The following is a 23,606-nucleotide window of genomic DNA, read 5'->3' on the forward strand; positions in this document are numbered from 1 at the left end:
GAAACTAATGATGGTTAAATATCAAAGGAAAACCTGGAGAGCCTGGATATGAGTTTCCCTGGTCCAATCACTGGGCATAGCATGCCCCAGAACAGTAATGGATCGAATATTATTCATTCACAGCACAAAAATTCAGCTTACCTTGCAATGAATTGAAAATTGAGAAGAGGTACAGGAAAGCAAGAGTTAAGGGACCCCAGGCAAAAAAGGCAAAGCCCCATGTCATGCCCAGGAGGAAGGTCAGGCTGACCACGCTGCGGAGATTCCTCAGGATCTCTTCCTTGAGGCTCCGGTTGGTTCTTTTCCCATTCCTCCCGCAGATTTGCACCATCACCACGATGAACATGGCAACATTCATTAGAAACATGATTCCAAAGTAGCCGGCACAAGTCACGTAAAAGACAACTTCGTTCTTGATCCAGCAGCTGCAAAAAAATTTAAAATAAAATAAAGTAAAATAAAATAAAATAAAATAAAATAAAATAAAATAAAGGAGCATTTTTGGTTAATGGAAACTGTCCTTCCATTAATCATACAACTAAAGGAAAATAAGCTGATTTCTGATACCACCGATGCAGAAATATAGTGTAGAATGAAACATTTGTCCATTTTCTGTTCGGAAACAGGATGAAGCCCAGAGGCATCTTAAGTGACTATGGCCTATAGTACTAAAATATGAGAAATCTGAGGGTTGTATCACATTTTAGTTAAAACTAGTTAGAAAAAGTGGGAAATGGTGGGAACTGCAATCCCATCATGAACAAAGTTCGGACTCAGTACACAAAAATTCACTGCTGTCATCTGTGTGAAGCATTGAGTGCTTTAGAAATGGAATGGGCAAACTTGGATCTTCACTGTCAAAATCTCAAGTTTCTACCACTGGAGCTAAAGAAGAACTTGAACATGACTGTAGAAGAAGCAGGACTTTTGAGGTAGCCATTTGACAGACAGCCATCGGAGAGCTCTAACTAATTCCTCTTGCAGCAAATGGCCTGACAGCTCAGCATGAAACTATAATAAAATTTAAAAAATTAAAGTTTTATTTATCATAATGAAGCTTTTCCAGGCAAGGAAAAGAGCACTCACATAAAAATTTTGGCATTTGGAGTTATTATCTGGACTTCAAGAGAAGAACATAGAGGACTATTGAACTACATTGGCAAAAGGCTGCTTGATTTACAAAGGAAACTATTTTTATACAAATTCTTTCTTTGGTCTTACCTAGAAAATATACTTTTCATTTAAGACAAATCAAAACAAGTATTTTTATTTTATTTTCATGAAAAAAACTTTTGCCAGAGGCATGTTTGTTCCTGGCATTGGGTAATGCAGATTTACCTCCAATTTTCCTAACAGCCTTCTTCACGTTACAGATCTTAATCATTCAGAGTTTTGCCCCTTTTTGCTTGTTTAATGCACCATTGACTTTTCCAAAGCAACTATAAATGCTAAATTTCAAGAGATCGAAAGAAATACTCACAAGTCATCTCCTCCTTGCCCGCTTGCATCTCTGCCATATAACTGTTTGCCATAAATATGACTTGCATTTCTATTAGCACTTGCTAAAACAATTGCTATCACCAGAGCTGGCAAACCTGTAACACAAGAAAACTCGTGGGCTGTCAAATCTCCTAAACTTTCAAATTCACCGGGCTAAGCTGAATTACTGATATCTCTATCCCTATTACTTTAGCGCACAGCATCTTGAGAAAACTGCACTGAGAAGGTAGAAGGAAATAATTTTCCAAACAGTACAAATATATAGAACTATCAAAACAATTAACAGGCATTAATGAATAAGCCTTGTAATGTTCTGTAAGGTAGAAGAAGTTTGGTATGTGATAAAGAAATTAAAGTAAAATAATTAACTGAAGTAAAATAATATCCCTTAATTGCCCAAAGTTAAATTTGCAGCTGCACACAGGCTCTCATCATACAGAGAAAAGATTAACAAATTATTGCAAAAATGGGATCTAGTGGAGGAATTTTTTGAGGTATTTTTTTATGCTAATGTGAATTCATAAAGTTGCGTAACTGGGGAACACAAACTTAAATCTGTAATTTCTCCACTGTTTCTTTCAACCACATTATATTATCTGCACCATATTATATATCTTCTACAGCACTATACATATTATATGTGGTCCCCTTGCTTCCGTAAAGCAAACTATGTATTTTTTATTAAAAAAGCAGAGGGAGTATTTGGGAAAATGGACAACTACGCAGAAGAAAACTCTGCAGAAAGGTACAGCTCACACAAAAGAAATGCATGTTTCCTGATATGCCTTATTTACATGTCTTATCCTTGCTATAACAGAACAGATTCAAAGGGGAAGAGGTTAATTTGCTTTTCCGACCACTCAGTCCTTGTCCTCTGCTGAGGTTGCCAAAGAGGATGCTAGTTGCCAATGGAAAGACATCAATTATCAGCTGCACTGAGGTCAGTGCTCTTGCCTAAGGTTAATGGCTTTGCATTGTGTTGTATTATTTCAAACACAATATGCGCATTCAGGGAGAAACCACAGATTCCTGATACAGACAAAAATGAAGAATAAAAGTCTTGCTGCCTGAGCCTTGCAGTTATTTTTCAGTATTACTTTTTCCATTTCTGTCCTGCTGTGTACATTGCTTAGGGCAGCCAGGATCTCTTGGTGGTTTAAACGCTGTGCTGAATCTCAGAAAATTTTGGTTGTTTGTCATTCCACAATAGGCTTTGTGCTTGTTGGCAAGAAAATTTAAGCTGGAATTAAAGTTTTTGAAAGTCAATGCAAAACCTCCATAGGCTTTGCAGTAACTGCAAAAGTTTCTGCATTCATTGTGTGACACAGTCCTCCAACTCTGACACAGCACTCACATTTCCCCTCTCCCACTCTGGCCTCTTTGGAAAACAAGACCAGTTTATCTGGTCTCTCCACTCATTCTGGGGCTGGGAGCTGCCCTGGGTGGGGAGTGCCAGTGAGAGTGTATTTACACAGAAGCACACGGGGGAACTCGGTGACAGAGAGGGCTGGCTGCTTGCCGGCACTGCTGCAGGCTGGGGAAGGAAACCACACACTGATATAAATTCTACTCTGTATTTCTGATAGAGAGCTTTTATATAGCAGCATTTACAAAAAGCATTTTATACAGCAGCATCCATCCTATGTAAAGATTGTGTCTAGTGAACTCACCCCAGCCAATGATGCAAAACTTCAGTATGTATCGCCGTATGTACGTGTTGAACACCTTCACTAGAGCAATGTACATGTGAACAGCTTCCAGTCCCATCCACGTAAAGGTGGCCAGAAGAAAAAAGTGCAAAAGTGCAGCCACAGCTATGCAGAGGCCATCAATATCAAAGGACGCAATCCAGCCATCGAGCAAAAAAATCAGGTTAAGAAAGAGCAGGGCTGTGCTCAGATTCATCAGGATTTTGGATGGATAATCTCGTCGTAGCTTCCTAATGAGAGAAGCACAGGTGCACATGATTAACTTGCTGCAGTCACACAAACCACCTCCTGCAGCTGGGCTTACCCCTTCACAAAGTCAATAATAGCACAAGGAAACCCTTCCAACTCAGTTTGTGCAATAAGACATTGTGTATTTCTGTGTGGGATTGTTGAAGGTTTCAGCTGCATGTGGTGGGGGTAAGCTACCAGTTCTTTGGGTCCATGATGAGCTAATTAACTGTTGCAATATTTTAACAACTAAATTTTTATTAAAAAAAACCTCAAACCTTTAAATTAAATATAAACCAGTACTTTTTATTTTAAATGAAAACAAAAAAAAGTATAGCTGACCAGAAGGTCCTCTGTGTTCTATTCATATGTGGCCTTATACGTTAGCTTAGTTTTTGGAATATATTGTCCAGTGGATGTGGTTTTCTGTTTGTTTTTAATAGTCTCTTAGGAAGAGCGAAAAACATGTAATTTTTTTAAACTGATCCCCACTGAAATGTGCATAATAAGGGGCAGCAAACAATTTCTACCAACTTGAACCAGAACAGTACACCATAGGTAATGTAATAGGAATGCAATCACTGAAGATATTTAAAACTTGAAAAGTCCCTTCTTCAGCCCCCCTTCCCCCTCCTGTCCCCAGAAAATTATCCTTCTTTAGCAGTTACTATGTCCTGCCCTGTTACTGGCATAATGCTTTCTTTGTGTTGACATGACTTCATTTTCTCTTTTTACTGTTCACAGAACTGTACCACTGCAAAATTTTTGCTTTCTCTTGAGTCACTTTCACACTTCAGCAGGACTTCTGTCGAAATTGTTGTAACAGTTGAAATTTATGTTCATTTTATCTCTTCCCACTTCTGTCTTAAGGGCTATAGAATGTAATTGCTCTAGTTGGAAATTTCTCTTCTTAAATTTGGAAATTGTTATGCTCACATAGGCAAGCTTTGGGGTTTTTTTGTAATAAAAAGCCTGTTTGACAATTTTAGAATAGTATCCATCTGTTCAAAATCTAGAGGATTCTGTCTTGCCAGAAGGAACATTTTGATACACATTCCTCTTATTCCCCAGTCTTAGCAGCACAACACATTAGAAACTGGAAGAAAGACTCTGAACTTCTGTCCCCTTGAAAAAGTTTCCACTTTACAACACTGTGACGCTGGTTTTGCAGGTTTGATTTTTTTTCAGCCATGGACTTCCCCTCCTAGGGAAATAAACCACACTAACCACGTAACTAACTTATTTTATTCTGCACATACAGGTACTTCTTTGTGATGTTCTTCACGGAATTAGTACTTACTCGAACGCAATGTATGTCAGAAGAGTTGCAGCTGAAAATATAGCAGATACTCCACAGCCTATGTAAGTGATAAAGGTCAGGACCTTGGTGTTCTGTGGGTCGATTTGCGTCACGGCTCTCTGCAGGTCCTGTGAGAGAAGGAAGAGACATTGGCCATAGGCAGCACTTCTGCTGCGAGCACAGCACTCTTTCTTGGTAATGGGTCCAGTAAAACTGAAAAAAAGCATTCTGGCAATACCACTGTAACCTTGACACTGGGGTTCATTTTTGCTGCGTGTTCTCGGCCTGCAGTTGTTACACCTCTCACTTCCTTCCCACAGCTCTCCAAAACATTGTGCTGTAAGTATTATAACTTCTGGGAACAGCAGATAGAGCCTGATTCTGATCCTTATAATTCAGTACTAGGAATTGAAATGTCCTTCTCTGGAAAAGTCTCCAGTGTCCAAACTTTTTAATTCTGTTGCTTCTATACAACTCTTTTTCAGAAGATGCAAGATTTAGAAAAATGTTGCTTAAAAGTATTCATACTGAAATGTGCCACATTGTAGGGAATTTATGGCCTTTTTGTTATTTAAAGTCCATAGGAGTTGATGCAACTAATGATGTACAGGTAAAACCAAGGGCAAGCTATTGCATTTTGGATTTAGGGTCTGTTTTGATATAAGAACTACGCTTTTAAATATAATTGGTCAGAAAAGCAGTGATAAAGACAACAGGAAAAAAAAATTGGAAATGAAGCAGGATTCTGCTTCACAAAATTCTAGGGATTTTCTTTTTTTTCTGTCTAACTGTAACTGACACATGGTACCCTCTGAGAATGAATGTCAGTGTTATTTCCTTTTTTTAAGAGCGTTCAGATTTATATCACAGTGGAGAAAATGTGTGCAAACACTAAGATATGGTTAGGTCAATTCTACAGTCATTTTCATTGCTGTCCCTAGCAAAACTAGCTAGCAAAAAAGAAACATTAAATGCTACAAAACTTTGCATGTTTTGTAGGAAGAGGCAGGAGCAGGTTTTTCTTACTATCCATACCAGCCTTATATGACAGTTTATTTATATGTAAGGAGATTGTTTTTTGGAAATAACTTAGTATTTAAATTAAAGTCAGAAAAAATTATTAAAATGGAAAAGCAACTAGAATGGTCAAAACTATGTAAAAATCTATTGGAATGCAGCCCAAATTCAAAGACCTTCTGCCTTATTTCCTACTGCCACTGAAGCATTCAGAGAAGAGAAGGGGCTCATTGAATATATCTTAAAGAAAGCCTTTTCTTAATCCCTTTGGGGATGAAAAGGGGAACAAGACCATCATTTAGCTTGCAAGAAGACACAAAGTTTGTGGCTTTTCCATATCTACATCTCAGCATGCTGTGACGAGAGCAGTTCTATTAAGAAGGGTCTGGAAGGCCAAAGCTGAAAAAGTCAGCGTATGTGGCTCCCTTGTGTGGTTTAAGTCCTATTTGACACTGCCACAAGTTACTTCCAACCCCAAATACTTCCACTTAGGAATTATTCCTGCTGCGACCAGGAGCCAACATCTTTTCTGCAGCTATGTTTTACAGGCCAAAGAATGTTAATTTCAGCTGGAAAAAAATGTATCAGCCCATTATTGAGCATAAACAACTACCAAAAGTTCAGAAAAGATAGCACTATTCCATTTTTTCCTGTTGGGATTTTTTTTTCTTCTGCAAAACACTTCACAAGTGCAAATTGCTGGAGGCAGCTGAAGGCTGGAGGCTATGCTGCTGAGGCTGAAGTGCCCCCATATGGTTCCCTCTTTCATCTCCTGGACAGACACTGCTCTGCCAGCCACCCTGACTGGAGACTTTGCTAAAGGCTCTGACAGAGTGGGCTACGTGTTTTGTACCAGTGCTCCGTGAGCAGCCTTTTCCCAAGAGAAGGCCTGTAACATAAGGCATCCCCAAAACTGAGTAAAGGCAAGTAAGAAAACAGCCAATATGGATTTACACACTGTGCAAAAGGTGCCACTTCATAGTTTATGACATTAGATAAATCTTGTCAAGTTTGAGAACTAGATTTGCAAGGGACAAGTCAGCCTTTCTATCTAAGGATGAAAGAGAATTATTGTGCTCCCTTGACTTTTCATCCTCATTACTATTTCTGCTGTCTGGAGGATGTTTTTCTTTCCCTGTTTTTCCCTACAATGATTCGCTTTTCTTTTTGTTCTGAAATTCTGAAAACAGCATTTCTAACTATTTCTCATGCTTTTTTTTTTTTTTTTTTTTTTTTTTTCCCTTTTTCCCCTGCAAGCAACTTCTCATTTTCTCAATCTGGAAATTTCAAATAGACTTTCTTATTCACTTCCCTCATGTTCCACACCTCCTTCCTCAGATGCAGGTCATTTTTGTCAGATTATACTGTTAAGGGATATGTCAGAGATACCCTAAAACTTAGGACTCATCAATATCACTTTTTTCTCCTGTCTCTCTAGGAGAAATATTAGTACTGGGCCTTAGTTGTATTAAGTTGGATGTTATAATATGTTATTTGTATTTTGGTATCATTCCGAAGTTTTAATCTCAGGTCTTTTGTGGCACAGTAGTTTTAAAACATAGAAAAATCTCATGGGTATGTTTTAATTATTTAAAAAATAATATTTAGCCACTTTTAAAGAATTTAATAATGATAATAATAACAACAACAATACTATTCTTCCACTGCTAACTTTATTCGTTATCTCATTCCTGAATCCTTATTGCTAGCTACTTTGTTATGACAAGATAACTTATGGGGGAAATAATGTATTATTTTTATTATAAATTATATGCAAAAGAAAGAACCCAAGTAACAAAAATGTGAGTTGTCTTGCCACCAGATAAAAGCTGTGTTGCTGTTCCTGGGAGAAGTAACATGGTGAGTAGTGAGCTTGCCTACCATTAGCACCCCAAAATGTGTGAGGTGGTTGCATAAGCACACAGTTTCATTTTCATTGGACTCTGCATCCACCTGGCAGCCCGCAGGGTTCCAGCCACCACTGCCACCTGTGGAAATGAAACAGGAGAAACTGGTGTCCAACAAACACATGTCAACCTCTCTTCTAGGAGATTTCTCACTTCATCCTGTGCAAATGCAGAAGTGCTTTCTCAAATTGAATGAGCCAGCATTAAAAACAACTGCAAGAGAAGCAGGTGTCAGATTTCCTAGTTTCTGCAAAGAATCACCCCAGATGAGTGCCCAGAAATGGAGTAATGAGCAGAAGCAAGAGATGGAGATGTGTAATAAAGGTAGGGAGCTTTTTGGTTGGTGAGTAAGACGTGGGTCGCGCATTAAGACACGCCTTAGTTTTACCCAATAATATGATGGTTTTAGAACTCCTTTTCCCGCCACTGATGTGATGCCTACACCTGCCTGCCTCCCACTCATCTATCCTCAGGCACATGAAGGCTTTTACGGCCCAGGAGCAGAGGGTCCCACCCTTCCTGTCTGCAGCACGTAATGCAGAAGCTCAGAATGGGTAATCCCAATGATCTCTGGTGGCCTTAAAAAAAAACATGAAGTTTTTTTTGAGCTATTCCCAACCCACTCCACATGAAAAGGCCATTCTGAAAAACGAGTAGAAATATTTTGGTTTTAAAAATTAAATGTTGAAAAGTAAAAAGTGTTTCTTTATTCATTTTCTCCCTGCCAAAATATGAGCTAGTTTTGTGAAATCATTCTTATTCTCTGACTCTTAAAGACATTTTTCTCATGGCTCTTGACAAAATCCAGCCTAATTTGCTCTGTAACTTCAAGACAATCAGACACTCAAATTCAAAACATTCTCCCAAAATACTATGAAGAATACTGTGAAGATGTTCCAAAACCACTTAAAACTATTCTCCACTCAAGTAGCCACTGTGAATAGTTTCTTCCCTCCCTGTGTGTTTCTCCTTTAATGTGATTCTTAAGTTCAGCTTCCTAACTAGTTTCTATGATTTTTTGCTCATTTTAACCCTCACAAATTCTTCTCAGTTGCTCTGTCTGTATTTCCTACTTTGAAATACAAATTTGGATGTTAAATTTTATTTCTTGCAAGACTCTGTGTACTGAACCTCTCCACCCAAAATCCTCAGCTCTGTCTGTTTCATTGTAAGGAAGAGAAACTTCTCAGCAGTGATCTCTAAAACAGAGACATCTGGAAATTCATCCCAGAGGACAACACACACAGGTTTTGCACTAGTGACCATTCTTTGATGAAGAATGTTCTAAAATGTTGCTTTATTAACATGAGTCTCTGTATGTGACCAAAAAAGCTTATAATCTGTAACAGTCACAATGTTACACCTAAATAACCCCATTCTTAAAAAAACGAACAGTTAAAAGTATGGCTAAGAACCATTCATGTGTCTGAGTAGCATTAGAATTTAATTTGCTCATACAGACAGATCAGAGAAAAACTGCAGATATGGGAAAAATTGGAAGAACTTAATGGAAAAAATGTAAATATTAAAAACATTTACATTAAAAACAAACTTTTTAAAGGAGTATTTAAAATTTGCTGTTACAAGTAACTTTGTTACCCAGAAGAAATTATACACTTCATTGATGGGACTTTATTGAATCCTGAAAGGATTGATTTAGGAGCAAAATAGCCAATACTGCAACCAATTTTAAGACTCAGACATATTTATCCTCCTCATCAAATAAATTACAGTATTTTCAAACTTACCATTTTTGTTCATATCCCAGAAGACACAGGTAGGTTTAGGATCTTCCTAAGAACAGATGTAAAAGTAGACTTTGTATATCTCTTCAAACATAAATCTCATCATTTAAAACAGATGTTGCAATGCATATATTTTCATTTAATGAGCTGAAGAATCCATATAATTAGACAGTTGAATATTTGCCTAATGTCAAATTAGAGTTTTTTTCGGCTAGAAAAACAGATTTGTCGAAATTGCAAAATCTAGAGCACTGCTTCTATGTACTGTTCAATGGTTCCTTTTGCACATCCTCAGAATAATGAACTTTTCTCATTACTGAAGTTATCCATGAATATGATGTCTTTATATAATCTGAATACTTTTACCTGTTTACTGCCTTAGGGCTTCTCCATGAATCCTCTACGTAAAGCTTGAAAATGTACAAATGACTGCTGAACCCATGTGTAGGTTGTTTTGCCTCACCTTAAAATATTCATTATAATGCAATGCAAGACGAAGTCAATTGAGCTGTGACAATTACAAACCAGGTTCTCATTACATAAAAAATTTACTTAGGTATTGCATTTTAACATTTTCTTTAATATTTCAAGTGCTAGTTCCTCTTTTGGATTAGATACTGAGAATGGAGTCAAGCTCACACATTTTCTAACTGGAACAGTATGTGCCAAAAGGCTGCATTTGGTCTGCATTTCCCTAAATTTACTGTAGTGATCTTTTATAAGTGTGTTTCTGTCCATTCCTCTGATGAAAACCACATAACAACAAAATCACTCTGGGAACTATTAACAAAGCAAATAATGTTTGGTCAAAGAATTTAAGTAATCATGAAGTTACAGTGTAATAAATTATGTCATGAATATGGTCATTAAAAAAGGTTTCGCCAACAGTTATTGGCACAAAATTACTTCTGAGGGGCAGAATCAATTGTTTTGCAGATACATGTTAGGTCATGAATGGAGTATGAATGTATGAGGATGGGAGAAATTATTTGTTTCCATGTTGTGCTTGCATGCTTTTGTTCTAGACTTCTTAATTTTGATTTGAGTTTGATCTTACTCAAAATCCATCCATATAAATCAGGTTATAATATTAGCCTTTACCATATATAATCTGCATTCCTCTTCCTCTGAATAATCAGTCTTGTTTTACCTGAATTTTGGTATGCTTGATTGTAACCTTCACATAATCCTGAAGATCCTGAATGGTTAAGTTTCCAATACTGCATGCTACCACGAAACTGGTCAAATTGGCAGGATTTTCTGTATCCTTCAAGAGATTTAAGAAAAATATAGTAAGTGCTTACATGGCACATAACATAAAAGCCAGAGTACACAGTTTCATTTTTGCAGCGTGCCAGAATAAGTAAGTTGTCAGCATTTCTGTACTTTTGATCACACAATATAAGAATCTTACATTTATAAAATCAAATTATGGGTTAGTCTCATGGAAGCTTTCGTATTTTTCTTGTAGCCATAAAGCATAGGCACAATTACAGAGAGAGGTTAGAAGGCAAACAAAATTATAACTCAAACATTGTGGCAGATAACAACCCATGATATGATTAGCTCATTTCCCTAAACAAGCATGAACGAGCTCACTTATCTTATTGTTGACACAGTCCTTTGTAAATGCTAAGCTTTTAGTGAATAAACTGTTTTCTGGATATAGTTGCTAAATCACTCTCAATCTTACAATGAATGACTATGAAGTAGTAAATAAATTCAAAGCAATGTTACATACTGAAAAGGATAGCATTTTCTGTAAGGTCTTATTCGATAGGAATTGAAATAGAATTCTGACATTATCACTGACCAGTAGGATTTTTAACCTGCAGCTGACAATTTTCCAGAAGAGGTGGTTTCCTTGGAAACGAATTATTTATTGAAATGGGAGTGCATTAGCAGTGCTATTTTCTTTTGATAGGCTTCTATTGGAACCTGCATATTTACATGCCTGGTTGGAAAGCTTGGTTACTGCCTGTGGCAGATCTTAAGTAAAAAAAAGTTTAGTCAAAGAATTTAAGAATTTATTGCCACTCACTTTCCCTCCCAAAATCTGGTCTGCCAAACTCCTGAACCCTTGATTCCTTCCATTTAGGAGTTTTGTTAACATAACAAGACGTCAGGTTTCAGCTCAGCACTGGGCTTGTGAGATCCCACCACTCATGGGAGACACAATAGCTCCTGTTATTATGTGGATATTATCCTGAGAAGAATATTTTATTTCCCAAGAAACATATCCAAGAATTTTCAGACACAGTATTTCAGATTATACTGGAGCTTTGTGGCAAAATTTCCTCAAACCTTAAAAACTGAAGAGGAAATAAAATGCAAATCTCTAGGCAGTTCTTTAGTATTCAGACAAGAAAGAGTCTCTTGGCTACCACCTAAATTTGAGCATCCAACAAAGTCAGTGAAAGTCCTTGGACATATTTCCACAGGTTTCAGTGGATTCTGTCTGTAGCAGATAAGAAAAACGAGACACAGTTGGTCTCTTTAGTGAAGGCAATTTAATGTATTCTTATGTGTGCTTTAAAGTAAAATACAGATTTCTACTTATTTAGCCATAAGGCTGTGTTCAGCTGAAGTTCAACAGTTCAGGTACAGATGTTTACACTGAACACACCTGTGTTTGGTGAAGTGAATCCCACCCTGAACAGCTTTTATTTAGCCCTGTAAGTAAGGGAACCATCTATAATGAATTATAAGCCAAAACTTACTGTAATTCTCTCAGTTGCAATACAATAACCGCCCACTTCCAATAGTGCAAAGTATGTTTCACTGTTATGTTGAATTCTTTTAAGGAAGACAACTAATAGCATTCAGATATTTGTAATTGCACATGGAAGAAATATGAAATGCAATACAAATAAAATACTCTTATACTAAGGGATAAAGTTATTTGGTTTGAGATGGCAAATTGAGTTTATTTGTAGGCCTTCTTTTAATCCCCTTTTTCTTTAACTTCCTTTATTTTTAGACTTCCTAAAAATGTGAGGATTGCACATTTTAAATTCATTGTGTTAAACACATCACCCACGAAGACTTTGAAAAACACATAAAAAATGAAAGGCATTTTAGTTGCAAATTAAGGTGCAATTTTTATGGTTTTTGTTTTTCAATGGCTTATTAAGTACCACTTAGAAACGCATTCTGGCACCATTAAGGGACACATTCTGACTTCATATGATTTTATGCCATTATGACCAGCCTCCATCTGTATTCTTCTGGGTTTTTTTTATTAAAGATATTCATCCTGTTTTTCTCAAAAGCAGGCTTAAAACGAATACAATTTAAAATAAAAATACTTTGGGGTGTATTTCAGAAGGCAACTGTGGGTCATGGGTATTTTCTTGCCTAGATTATCTGAAGAATCTGGATACACTGCCAATAAAAACGATAATATAGGGACAATACAATACTACGGAGTTCTGCGGATGCACAAGAGCCAAAGGTCACTCGAAATACTGATGGGAAAACAAACTTAAGTCTTCTGAGACACATTCTACAGTTCACCATGAAACAATGTTTCCTTCTTAATTAACTCTTTTTTTTTTTTTTTTTCAAATAGCTGTGGTTTTGGTTTTCTTTTTCCAAGCTGCAAACTCTTCCTAACATTTTTGGCACCTACCATTCAGGCACTATTTACAATTACCATTTGATAAGACACAAAAAACAAAACATCAAATCTACATGAGCATGTTTAGGTTTCAGGTACAAATATTGTTCTCCTTATTCCTATTAAAATATGGTATGCTTATAAGAACACAGGTATGAAAAGAACAGTGTGTGTGTATATATAGATGAACAAAAATTCTCTGGCTCCTAACCATCAGCCTGGGATTCCCAACTGAATATAGAGCAGTCAGCTGGATATGACTGCTAACCAGCTCTCAAAAGGAAAGGAGAGTACTTGGCAGTGTTATATGCCAAATTCCCTCCTGATAGAAAAGAACCTGTCTCCGCTGAAAATCAAGGAGTTATATTAATGCATTTCAACAGAATTAAAGGCTTTTTTAAAGGCTTTTGCTGCTTTCCTCTGATTTTAAGCAGTTGGGATACAGTTTTCCATAGATTACACTGAGAAAAGGTTTATTTCACATGTGAGAGGAATTTGCAGTTAAACCACTGACTTCAACTCAACTTAGGCACTTCAATTATTTTGCTGCTCTGAACATAAGACTGTCTTTAGTGCCTACATTTGCTGTCATCTTTTAATTCCTGTAACTCATTAAATGCTGTGAAAGGATTACACTACGGGAAACTTTTAGCAGATGGCTTTGATTCACCCTATCTGTAGTAACTTCAAGCACATTAATGCTCACCTGAAAAAGACCATTTTTATTGAAGAAAGTAAACTGAGCCCTGGATATAACTTCAAACTCATCTTGACTTAAATTCTTCAGTAAACTTGGTGGCAGAACAACCGAAGCGATGGCACTTGTCTGATTCTTGTCAAAATCTATCTGTTAAATAAAAACAACAGGAGAACATCTTCAAACAATAAATAAACCATATGTTGTCCACAACTGGGTTCACACTCTTAAACAGAAATATCTAGATATGGGATTAGAACCAATCAACACTAAAATGACTTGTGTCTATATTAGAGTTGATGCAATAAATAAACTTTTTAAAGGCTAGGGAGGTTTCCCACTTTTCCAGCATGAGATCAGCCTTCTGCTACAAAAGGATATTAGATAAAACCAGCAAAGAAACAAACTCCTTCACTGCTATAATGATGATTTGGAAACAATGAAATGGTAATTATGACAGTCATAACCATTTTCAGTAGCATTCAAAATACTTTTCCTCATAGCAAACAATGTTGAGAACTATAAGATATGCTCTGAATCTTTGTTTATTAAATTGTATTAGTTGCCTTGATCTGCACATCAGAAATAATTTTCTTATGAGCTTTTATAGTTTCTCTGGAAAGCAGATTTTAAAACTATTAATGTCAGTTTTCCATATTTATTGTGCTCTGTAACACAAAAAAAGACACTTTCTGACATCATATAAATTTAATCTTTATAGACAATGTATCAGAAATCTAAAAGCCCTCTGTAGCCCAGGAATATAACAAGTGAGTAGGAAATAAAAGAGGATGCAACCCTGCATTTTATTAGCAATTCTGTGACTGATGCCTTTCCCACCATGGCCCACTCAAGGTGTGGCACCACATCCATTGAAGGAAGGGGAACAAGCCTGCTCACAGTATAGTAAAGCCTGCTCACTCTACAGTAAAAGCACTTCAGAATTTACTGTGAGATATGGGAACTCCCACTACTGACTCCCCCAGAGGCATCCTGGCCATGTACTTATGCCTCTCATGGACAATTGTGTCATTCTAAAAGCACCATTAGCTAATAGAAAGTTAAAAGTCGTAGGCTATTGACAGATTATGCACCCTTGGAAATCAGGAAGAAGTAGCCAACAGACATCTCCTGACAGGGATAAATGCAGTTCAAAACCAGGTTTTCAGAGGTTGATTCTGCCACAGTAAACAGAAAGTGTGTACGTGATAAAGATGTCCCATTAGGCACTGTCTGCAAATAGAGTAGAAGAGGCTTCTCCAAAGAGGCATGGATATATTACAGGAACAATTTAATAATATGAATCACCAAAACCTAACTTAGTCAAAGTTTTGGCAAGAAACGTAAAGACACAGGGGACTGAAATAGAATCTTTCCAAATTGCCACGGATAAATTTGCTTGGTATCTACTTTAAGAAAAAAATACAAGAAAAAAAATATCTGGAAACATTCTGACATACAGCTTGAAGAGTTTAATGTTCCCTGATGAGCCCAGGATAGATCATCACTACAGTGGTGAAAAACGTGGGCTTTCACAAGGGAATCTCCCTCCAGCAGGGACAGAAAGTATCTTTCTGACAGGCATGGAAAATATAAACGGTGCCCACAGCTGCTGCAACTTTTCTGGTAGGAAGGATGCTAAGAATTCTCAATCAGCTGTTGGAAATGTGAAAGTCTGAAAAGAAGCTCATGTTCCAATAGGAACAGTATAAATTATTTGACGAAGTTTGGATTTTATGATTATTTAGACAGTGCTGTAATAAATGATTCCTGGACGAGAAAATTCCTGGATGTTCTCAAGCCACAGATGGTAATTTCTGTTCTATGTATGATCATCTAAAACCTGGCTTCAGAATTTTCCTTTCCTCTTTCCATAAATAAAGGATGAAATCTGCAGGAGAAACATTCCTTTGATAACAAAGAACTATTCAGCTTCACAAACAGCTATTGAGCTTCATTAATATGAGAGCTAAACAAAAGTAGATTTACAATCACCAAAAAATTCTGATAAAATTGATTCAAAGGAATTTTAACTAAAATATCTAGGAATATAAATATGTGAAAACTCAAGTACATTAAATCTATTTTTTATCCATTTAAAAAAGCATTTGAGTTTTGATCCAATGTTTACATCTATGCACAAGTCCTAAAGACTATTATATTACTACTACTTCTTCTAGGAAGTAGACATTTTTCTGTCTTCATTCTTGTTTTGATTTTTACAGTATATCATATTTTATAAAATGATCAGACATTTATTAGGATTGTTGTGTTGCCAGTTTGCAGCAGAAATTATTTTGTTTCCATACAATACTTATACTTTAGTGATTAGTCTTTAACTGTTTATATAATGCCATATTTTGTTGAACTCAGTTTTAGTTCCTCTGGCCCAAATGATAGCAGATTTTTTTCTCTTTCTGTGTAATATTTTCTGTGTGTTTCTCCAAGTAAGACTTACTGTACTTGAATGGTTAAACACCCAGGAAAATGAGATTACATTACCTCAGTCACAGACTTCCTATTTAACTGAAAAAAAATTAAAATGCACTGCATTTTTAAAAGCATTTAGGTGTCTTAAGACGTAGTGAAATTTATAAATTTTTGGCACCTCATCACTACTGATTTCAAAAGGACCTCTGGAAAATCCTGTTGGTGCTCATGTGCTGCTCAAGCAATATTTCAAATTTTAAGATGTCTTTATTTTTCTATTTGTGGGAAAAAAAGCAAAGAAAAAATATTTTTGAGGTGAGGATAAATATCTTAACTATAGTATCCTGTCTAGATCCTGTAGCACTGGAGACCTTCCTAAATTTTGTGTGATCTCTTTTCAATTTATTTTTTATGTCTTGGCTGGTAAACCTCCACATGAATGACTTGAATGCCTCAGATATCCTAAATGGTACAAGCCAATCAACCCATAAGTGGACAACTGGATTAGACTTAGGTTTCTTTTAGCACTTAATATTTAAACTGTACTGGAAGATTAAAGAACTTTTATATCTGCAGAAATCTGTATGTAAATACCTATATATAGGTGTTTTATTTTAAAGCTGAAAGACATCAAAAGATTTGTTAGATGCTCAGTAGTCAGTACCGCAGATTGTTAAAGGTTATTTTCCTTTTTCACTAGGAAAAAAACCCCACAAAACTAAAAAAAGGTCAAGTGTGTTGTGGATTTATAAGCCAAATTTTATAAGCCAACTTTTTATCTGCATGGAATGTGAGTTTATCTGTGTTTCCTGTCACTCAAGGAAATACTACATTAATCTGTTATCTGTTTGGATGATTGTAGGAAAAAGGAAATAGAAAGTAGGGGGAGAACTGGGAGTTGTAAGTGGATTTATAGGAACCACAGTAAACACACTTGGAACAAGAGGCACATTTCATGTTCAAATACAGCTGCTTGTTCTGTACCTGGAAATCAGATGCATTATTCTGTGGACTGACGCTGAAAGCACCACCTTTGAATGAAGTTGAATTTATAGAAGACACTCCAAGTGCGAGATTCCGTGTTGAAATACTCATGGATGGTCCAGCAAAATGGATCTTTAAAGCCAAGGCATCAATAGTTTTTAGAGCTCTAAAAACAGAAATAAAAATTACTCTGAAAACTGAATACAGGAAAAAATCCCACCTATGCTCTGCACGCCCCTCACTTAACAAGATGATCCTCTTGTTACTATGCTTCTATTACCCATCTGTGTATTCACAAGGAGAGTGATGGACTGTAAATTTATGCATGTTTCTTGAAAACAAAAGCTTTTGACTGACAGAAATTGTGTGACTACATATCACTGGTCCTGAAATAATTTTCCAACAATACCTCTATCTATGCTGTGTCATGTATCAAAAGACTTGTTTTCCATCCAAATACTTTTTCATGCACACTAAAAGAAGCAATATTTGTGTATCTGTTTTGGGAAATTGTTTTTGATGGAAATCAGAAAACTTTTATTTTCTTGTTTGTCTATACATGCAAGAATGAATCCTTACAGTCTTGCAGGTTGCTCTCAAAAGCTTTTCTCAAATGCAGAAATACTTACTCTGAAGATGAGGCTGCCAATACACTGTCTGAACTGGCCAGAATATTGGAAAAAATTGTCACCACGGTAGAACCCAGAGATTCATCAATTTCTTCATCGTTCACAATTTTTTTGAGCTTCTGCACAACATCATTTACTTTGTCTGAGGTCAGCTGCTGCCCCTCACCAGTGAGATTCAGAAGCTGATTGGCAATATCTGCTGCATTTTCTGTGAGCATACAGAGTAAAGCAAAAAGAGAAAACAATGCATTACAGTCCTGAAGTAGTTCAGAAACACAAATTTTTATCATCACTGTTGTAAGCTAGGGTATGTTCTATGGTATATGTAATGAACATAGGATTTCATCATTTTGTCAAACATAATTTTTTTTAAAAAGTATATAGGATGTGCTAATTACATACTATCCTCATTGGCTATGTCTTTCTTTTCTTTGTTTTGATTTGAGTTTGTAAATCAGAACTATTTTAGAAAGGGGGGATTGAATGAAAAAGAGAGGAATACAATGAATAGTATCTCTTTTTTTTTCCTCCTTATGCTATCCTTTCTTTTTCACTGGGAAAAAGTTTCACTCTTGAAGTGAAACAAATGCATCCAATTTCTCTATTACTGAAAAAGTGTTCACTCTTTTAAGCTTTCTGAAGAAAGTCTGACCCCCTTGCAAATGCTTCAGTTCTTTCAGAGGATGCTACTCTTACTTGTCAGAGTCCTGTCAAGCACAACACACAAGAAAATTCATTATAAGAATCTCCCTGATAAGGAAATTTTGATAGCATATCCAATGGCAAAACATGTTAAACTGTAATTTCAATGCCACCTGGATAGAAAACTAATATAAACACTAACCTTTAACAACATCAAAACATTTAAAATTTAATGGAATTTGCAAATAACATTTTGAAAGATCATCCTTCTTTAATTTGCAAATAACATTTTGAAAGATCATCCTTTTTAGTTTCTCAACTGTGGGTTGTTTTTTATAATACATTTTTCTGATATATTTACTTTGGAATGTTCATTTTACATCTTACATGACATGATGTTTTTCACATAATTTGAGTGCAAGTACCCAATTGACTGAGTGAGGCAGCCAGGCTCCCTAGGACACCAAAAGAGGCTTCTCCAAGACAGCAATTCAGAACAAGAGCTTACTGTAGGTGCTCTGCATATTATACATATGACTGTATAATTCTCTTCACTAGCTTTGGCACTAAAAAAGGGACCATAACATTGTTCTCCTTTTATTTTATTACTCTTTCATGGCCAAAATGACATAAAAGGGTATTTTAGAAACAGAGAAAAAGTCTGCAAATATCTGATTGTAAGTCCAGTGAAGAGAGCAGGAGCCTTTCCCCTGGCAGGCATTCAAAATATTTAAAAATTTGTCCTAACTTGAATATCAAATAGAGGCAAGATACAACCTTCCTTTACTCTTGATTAAATTGCCTGAAGAGTTTGATTTAATTCAGTAATTGCTCTCCAGAGCTCTAAATGGGTGAGCTGAATTGAACTTGGGTGCACTTCCCCAGAGTTTAATTTTTTACTTTGCACTGATTTTTTGATAAATATTTTTAAACAACTTAGCATAAAGAGAAAATATATTCTTCCAAAGACCAACACTAATACACCCACCTGTGCAATTTCTAAGATCAGGTTGACCCCAGTAGGATGTATAATTCTGCAGACCCAAATAGCTAAAGAGGGAAAATGAGAAAATTCATATGAAATATCATAACAAAATTACATAAATATTTCATAATTCTTATGTATGTTTCACAGTGGTCCACTCTTCTCAATTCCCAATATTTGTAGCAACATGGCCCCTAGTGAAACACAATATATACACTTGACAGTGAAAGTATATGATTGATTAAAAGATAGTGCTGAGAGAAATCCCAGTTTTTCAGTGGAAATTCTGGCTTTGTGTTCCAGGAAAGACCCAAATATTGACACAAACTATTATGCCTGCATTATGGTCTAGGCATATGCTGTTTCTATAATTTCTCCTTGATATAAATGGCTTTGATCTAGCCCATAGCAAGACATACTGCCTCTCACAAGGACATGCACAGGAGCCACGTGAAGGTATAAATTTATTCCACCAATGAAAACTAGGGTAACTACTGGATTCAGGTTCAAAGCTAGGGGCAGATATACAGATTTCTTTTTTGTGGTTGTTCTTAAAGACTTACCATAACAAAATACAGAATCACAGAATGGGTCAGGTTGGAAAGGACCACAGTGGGTCTGGTCCAACTGCCCAACTCAAGCAGGGTCATCCCAGAGCACACGGCACAGGATTGTGTCCAGACTGTTCTTGAGTAACTCCAGTGAGGGAGACTCCACACCCTCTCTGGGTAATCTATTCTGGTCCTTGGTAACCCACACAATAAATAAGATCTTCCTCACATTCAGGTAGAACTTCCTGTGCATCAGTTTCTGCTCACTGCCCCTTGTCCTATTGCTGGGCACCACTGAACTGAGCCTGGACCCATCCTCTGGGCACCCTCCCTTCAGATACTCATAGACATTGGTGAGGTCCCCTCAGTCGTCTCTTCTCAAGGCTGAACAGGCCAAGCTCCCTCAGCCTTTGCCACCCTATAAAAATGGCTCCAAAATTAAAAACACTTATACCTCAGTTTTCTTTAAATACAATCATGCTGTCACAGCATGGAAAGAGGAAGGATGGTAAAGGGGAAAAATTTATTCCTTTACTCAGCACATGATAAAATAACATTATTCCTCAGCTGATCACATTTATTGTAACAGAACAGGTAATCATCTACTGTGGAATGCAGATGACAAGAAGAGACTTTTAGAAGAGCTTCCTCTTCTCTCCAAACAAACAGTGTTCCATATTGGCAAAAGCTAGTGGAGGCACAGGAAGACACAACACAGGGCAGAACACAGGAATTATTTTTTTTTAATGAGAAGTGCTGTACACAATCATTTGTAGACCAAAAATGAATAATAAAGATAAGCAACACTTGAACAGCAAAGGCCAGAAACCTTAATTTTTAATGATTCTGAGGCTCTGACATAAAAACAACTTGATTTCTGCACTACCCACTGTTCAACAAAAGTTGGTCAGTCAGAATCAGTTCTTGTACAAGATTAGGAGGCTGAGGAAGTGAGTTATTTAAGTATAATGCGGGTTGCTTTCCTGTTTGGCACTGAAACTCAAAGCTGATTCATATCCATATTACCATACTATTTGGAAAAAGTAAGAGATCTGGTCCTCTCAGAACATGTTCCAGATGCAATGTGGGTGGATACGACTAATATATTGCATTTAATAGTAATCTTCCTAAATACTGAAGCAATTAATTAATATTGCATCATCATAACCATGTTTTAGGCACTCAAAGGAGATCAAAGCCATAATGTTTTGGTAATATATTAACAGAAGTAATAATATTCCCCTTTTACAAATGGGAAATGGACATACAGAGTCAAACTCTTTTGTAGATGTTTGCAAAAAACCCCTTACATTGGAGAAAATTTCTTAAACCTTAAAAACTCAAGTTCAAATCTTTAAGCATAAGATTATCCCCACCTTCAATTATGACTAACTACTGGCAAAATATTTGTTACACAATTTCTTTTACTTTTCCCCTAATGAGATGGGGTGTTTTGCATTAAACCAAATACACGGATCATCTTCATAGAGTTTTATTCTAGTTCTTACACGAGTTAGATAGTAGAGGTGGAGTGGTTGCAAATTTGAAGCTTTGGGTATGGTAACATAAAGGTCACGGCCAAGCGCAAGGTCCTGCATGCGAGTCAGGGCAATCTCAAGCACAATTGGAGACCTGGGAGGAAAAGGGATTAAAAGCAGCCCTGAAGAGAAGGAGTTGGGGATGTTGGTGGAAGATGCAGCCCAGAAAGCCAACCACATCCTGGTTGCATGCAGCTGCATCCATCTCTGGGGCCTGCAAGACAAGAAAACTGTGGACTTGCTGGAGCAAGTCCAAAGGAGGCCCACAAAAAATGATCAGAGGGCTGGAGCACCACTCCTCTAAAGAACCTGAGAGAGTTGGGGTTGTTCATCCTGGAGAAGAAAAAGCTCTGGGGAGTTTCCAGCACCTAAAGGGGGCTACAAGAGATCTGAACAGGGACTTTTTACAAGAGCATCAGAGTGATAGGACAATGGCAAATGGTTTAAAACTGAAAGAGATTAGGTTTCAGCTAGATATTAGAAAGAGTTTTTTTTAGTTTTAGGGTAGTGAGGCACTGGCACAGGTTGCCCAGAGAGGTTGTGGAAGCCCCATGCTTGGAAGGGTTCTAGGCAAGGGTGGATGGGGCTCTGAGCAACTTGGTCTAGTAGGAAGTGTCCCTGCCCAAGGCAGGGGGATGATCTTTAGGCTCCTTTCCAACACAAACCCATTCTATGAGTCTGTGACTTGAGTCATACAGTTTCATTCTGTAAGAAGATTTTATTTTTATAGTCCCATTAAACACGTATTAATTGTGGGCCTCAATATGCCCTACAGAAGTGGCAGATGAGTTTTTTTCTTATCAATGAAATAGAAAATATTACTGCACCTCCCTACTCTCTCGCGGTATAGAAAAAATCTTCTTGAAACACAATACTAGACAACGGCAGCCATTATATATAACTAAATAATAACTGTATATAACCAGAAGGTTGCATCAACAACAACTCATCTTCTCAGATATTTGAACACCTACCAGGTTCTTGATGCAGTCTGAACTGAGCTCCCGTGGCAAAATGTGAAATTGGTCACAGTAGGCCTGGTATCTGGCCAAAAATAGTTTGGAGGGTTTTCTTCAGCTAAACATTTTTCTGTAAAAATGAGCATATCAGTGTTAATAATGAATTTCTTCCCCTAATCATCTTCCATTTGTTGTCCACAGCTCATCAACCAGTCTACAGCACAAAATTGTCTTAAAATGAAATGCTTGGTTGTTTGCAATAGAGGGGTGCACAATAGGGAATCATCCATGCTGCTGCTGCTCAAAGGTAAGACCTGAATGTGTCTACTGCATCCATGCACTCCAGTAGCCTCCACCTCCTCCCTTCCAAAGGAAGGGCAATCTTTGCTAGAAGCTGAATGGGAAGAGATTAGAGCTAGAAGAAGATTGACTAAAGGCAATTGTTGTCAGAAACACAAACACCATTGAGAAGTGGGGATGAGGGGCCTTGGAGGTCCAAAATGTCTCATTTTAGCTCTGGCTGTAATGCATATTTTGTTATCCTCAAACCACCAGAGGAGCTGTCAGGAACCTCCAAGCCTCTTTCAACCAGACAGCAAGACATTGACTGAAGCAATTTGGACAACTTTGTTTGCATTAAAAGTAGTATTTTGAGCATGGCTCTTTGAGATTAGTGGAACAACTAGGTTTATAGAGACAATTTAAAATCTGAAACCATCATACTGTTTGGAAATGTGTGATTATTTTAACACAGAAGATGCTTATTTATGAACAAGCAAAAAAAAATTTGTTGTGTAACAAAGCTGAACACTACTCACCCACTGGATCAACATCCACAGTATGAAGTTGATATCCCTCTTCCATGGTTCGATTGTTACTTATGAGCTTCTGTCTGATGTCTTCCTCTTCTAAATTGATGTTGTTGGTAGAATTATAAACCAGAAGAGCCAAAGCACTGAAACTGCAAAGAAAATTATCCAAGCGTTTCAGTCAGGAGAGCAGAGGCCAAATGTGTGGAAATAAAAATATCTGACAAACCCTGGTTTTCTGAGTATGGAACAGTGTCACCAAAATAGTGTGGCTCATTATCTGTAAATTAATATTTAATAATTAATATAGGACCATGAAAAGAAAATATGGCTGGGAAATTTCATCTCCTAGTTACC

The 23,606-nt window shown here is 36.9% G+C and overlaps 1 protein-coding gene across 4 annotated transcripts in view; it reads right to left on the reverse strand.

The window, feature by feature from the left end:
* ADGRG6 (adhesion G protein-coupled receptor G6) overlaps nucleotides 1-23,606 on the reverse strand; it is a 110,474-nt gene that overhangs the window by 12,740 nt on the left and 74,128 nt on the right. For all 4 annotated transcript variants that reach the window (XM_063151411.1, XM_063151410.1, XM_063151412.1 and 1 more), the window contains 13 exons: nucleotides 23,259-23,401; nucleotides 22,456-22,570; nucleotides 19,396-19,457; nucleotides 17,766-17,973; nucleotides 17,137-17,302; nucleotides 13,732-13,872; nucleotides 10,557-10,673; nucleotides 9,410-9,455; nucleotides 7,636-7,742; nucleotides 4,738-4,865; nucleotides 3,171-3,439; nucleotides 1,481-1,595; nucleotides 142-425 (listed from right to left, as the gene is read on the reverse strand). In XM_063151411.1, coding sequence (XP_063007481.1) covers nucleotides 142-425; nucleotides 1,481-1,595; nucleotides 3,171-3,439; nucleotides 4,738-4,865; nucleotides 7,636-7,742; nucleotides 9,410-9,455; nucleotides 10,557-10,673; nucleotides 13,732-13,872; nucleotides 17,137-17,302; nucleotides 17,766-17,973; nucleotides 19,396-19,457; nucleotides 22,456-22,570; nucleotides 23,259-23,401 — 1,901 coding nt within the window. The remainder of the gene's footprint in view (nucleotides 1-141; nucleotides 426-1,480; nucleotides 1,596-3,170; nucleotides 3,440-4,737; nucleotides 4,866-7,635; nucleotides 7,743-9,409; nucleotides 9,456-10,556; nucleotides 10,674-13,731; nucleotides 13,873-17,136; nucleotides 17,303-17,765; nucleotides 17,974-19,395; nucleotides 19,458-22,455; nucleotides 22,571-23,258; nucleotides 23,402-23,606) is intronic.

The sequence above is a fragment of the Melospiza melodia genome, chromosome 3 (genome assembly GCF_035770615.1).
Source record: "Melospiza melodia melodia isolate bMelMel2 chromosome 3, bMelMel2.pri, whole genome shotgun sequence".
Classification (NCBI taxonomy): Eukaryota; Metazoa; Chordata; class Aves; order Passeriformes; family Passerellidae; genus Melospiza; species Melospiza melodia.